General features: G+C 60.8%; 1 protein-coding gene across 1 annotated transcript; it reads left to right on the forward strand.

Moving 5' to 3' along the window:
* The first annotated feature begins 2 nt into the window (after positions 1-2).
* Positions 3-338, forward strand: rpl31 (ribosomal protein L31). The gene is made up of 2 exons (XM_016266757.1): positions 3-103; positions 176-338. Exons 1-2 carry the CDS (start codon positions 3-5, stop codon positions 303-305), a joined length of 231 nt encoding a protein of 76 aa, XP_016122243.1. The 3' UTR covers positions 306-338.
* Positions 339-344: the final 6 nt, after the last annotated feature.

A 344-nucleotide genomic window follows, 5' to 3' on the forward strand; every position in this document is an offset into this window, starting at 1 on the left:
AGATGGCACCGAAGAAGGGCGAGAAGAAGAAGGGGCGCTCTGCCATCAACGAGGTGGTGACCCGCGAGTACACCATCAACGTCCACAAGCGCATCCACGGCATGTGAGTCCCTCCTGAGCGCTCCCCGCTCCTCTGTATCTGTCCTGCGCTGTAACACCTGTCCTCCTCCTGCAGCTCCTTCAAGAGGAGGGCTCCTCGCGCGCTGAAGGAGATCCGCAAGTTTGCTGTGAAGGAGATGGGCACGCCTGACGTCCGCATCGACACCCGTCTCAACAAGGCCGTGTGGGCCAAAGGTGTCCGGTGAGTGAGTCTGGTCCCGGTGGCTTCAGCAGATCTGACTGTC

Source organism: Sinocyclocheilus grahami, unplaced genomic scaffold (assembly GCF_001515645.1).
Source record: "Sinocyclocheilus grahami isolate Dianchi unplaced genomic scaffold, SAMN03320097.WGS_v1.1 scaffold160832.1, whole genome shotgun sequence".
In the NCBI taxonomy this organism is placed as follows: domain Eukaryota; kingdom Metazoa; phylum Chordata; class Actinopteri; order Cypriniformes; family Cyprinidae; genus Sinocyclocheilus; species Sinocyclocheilus grahami.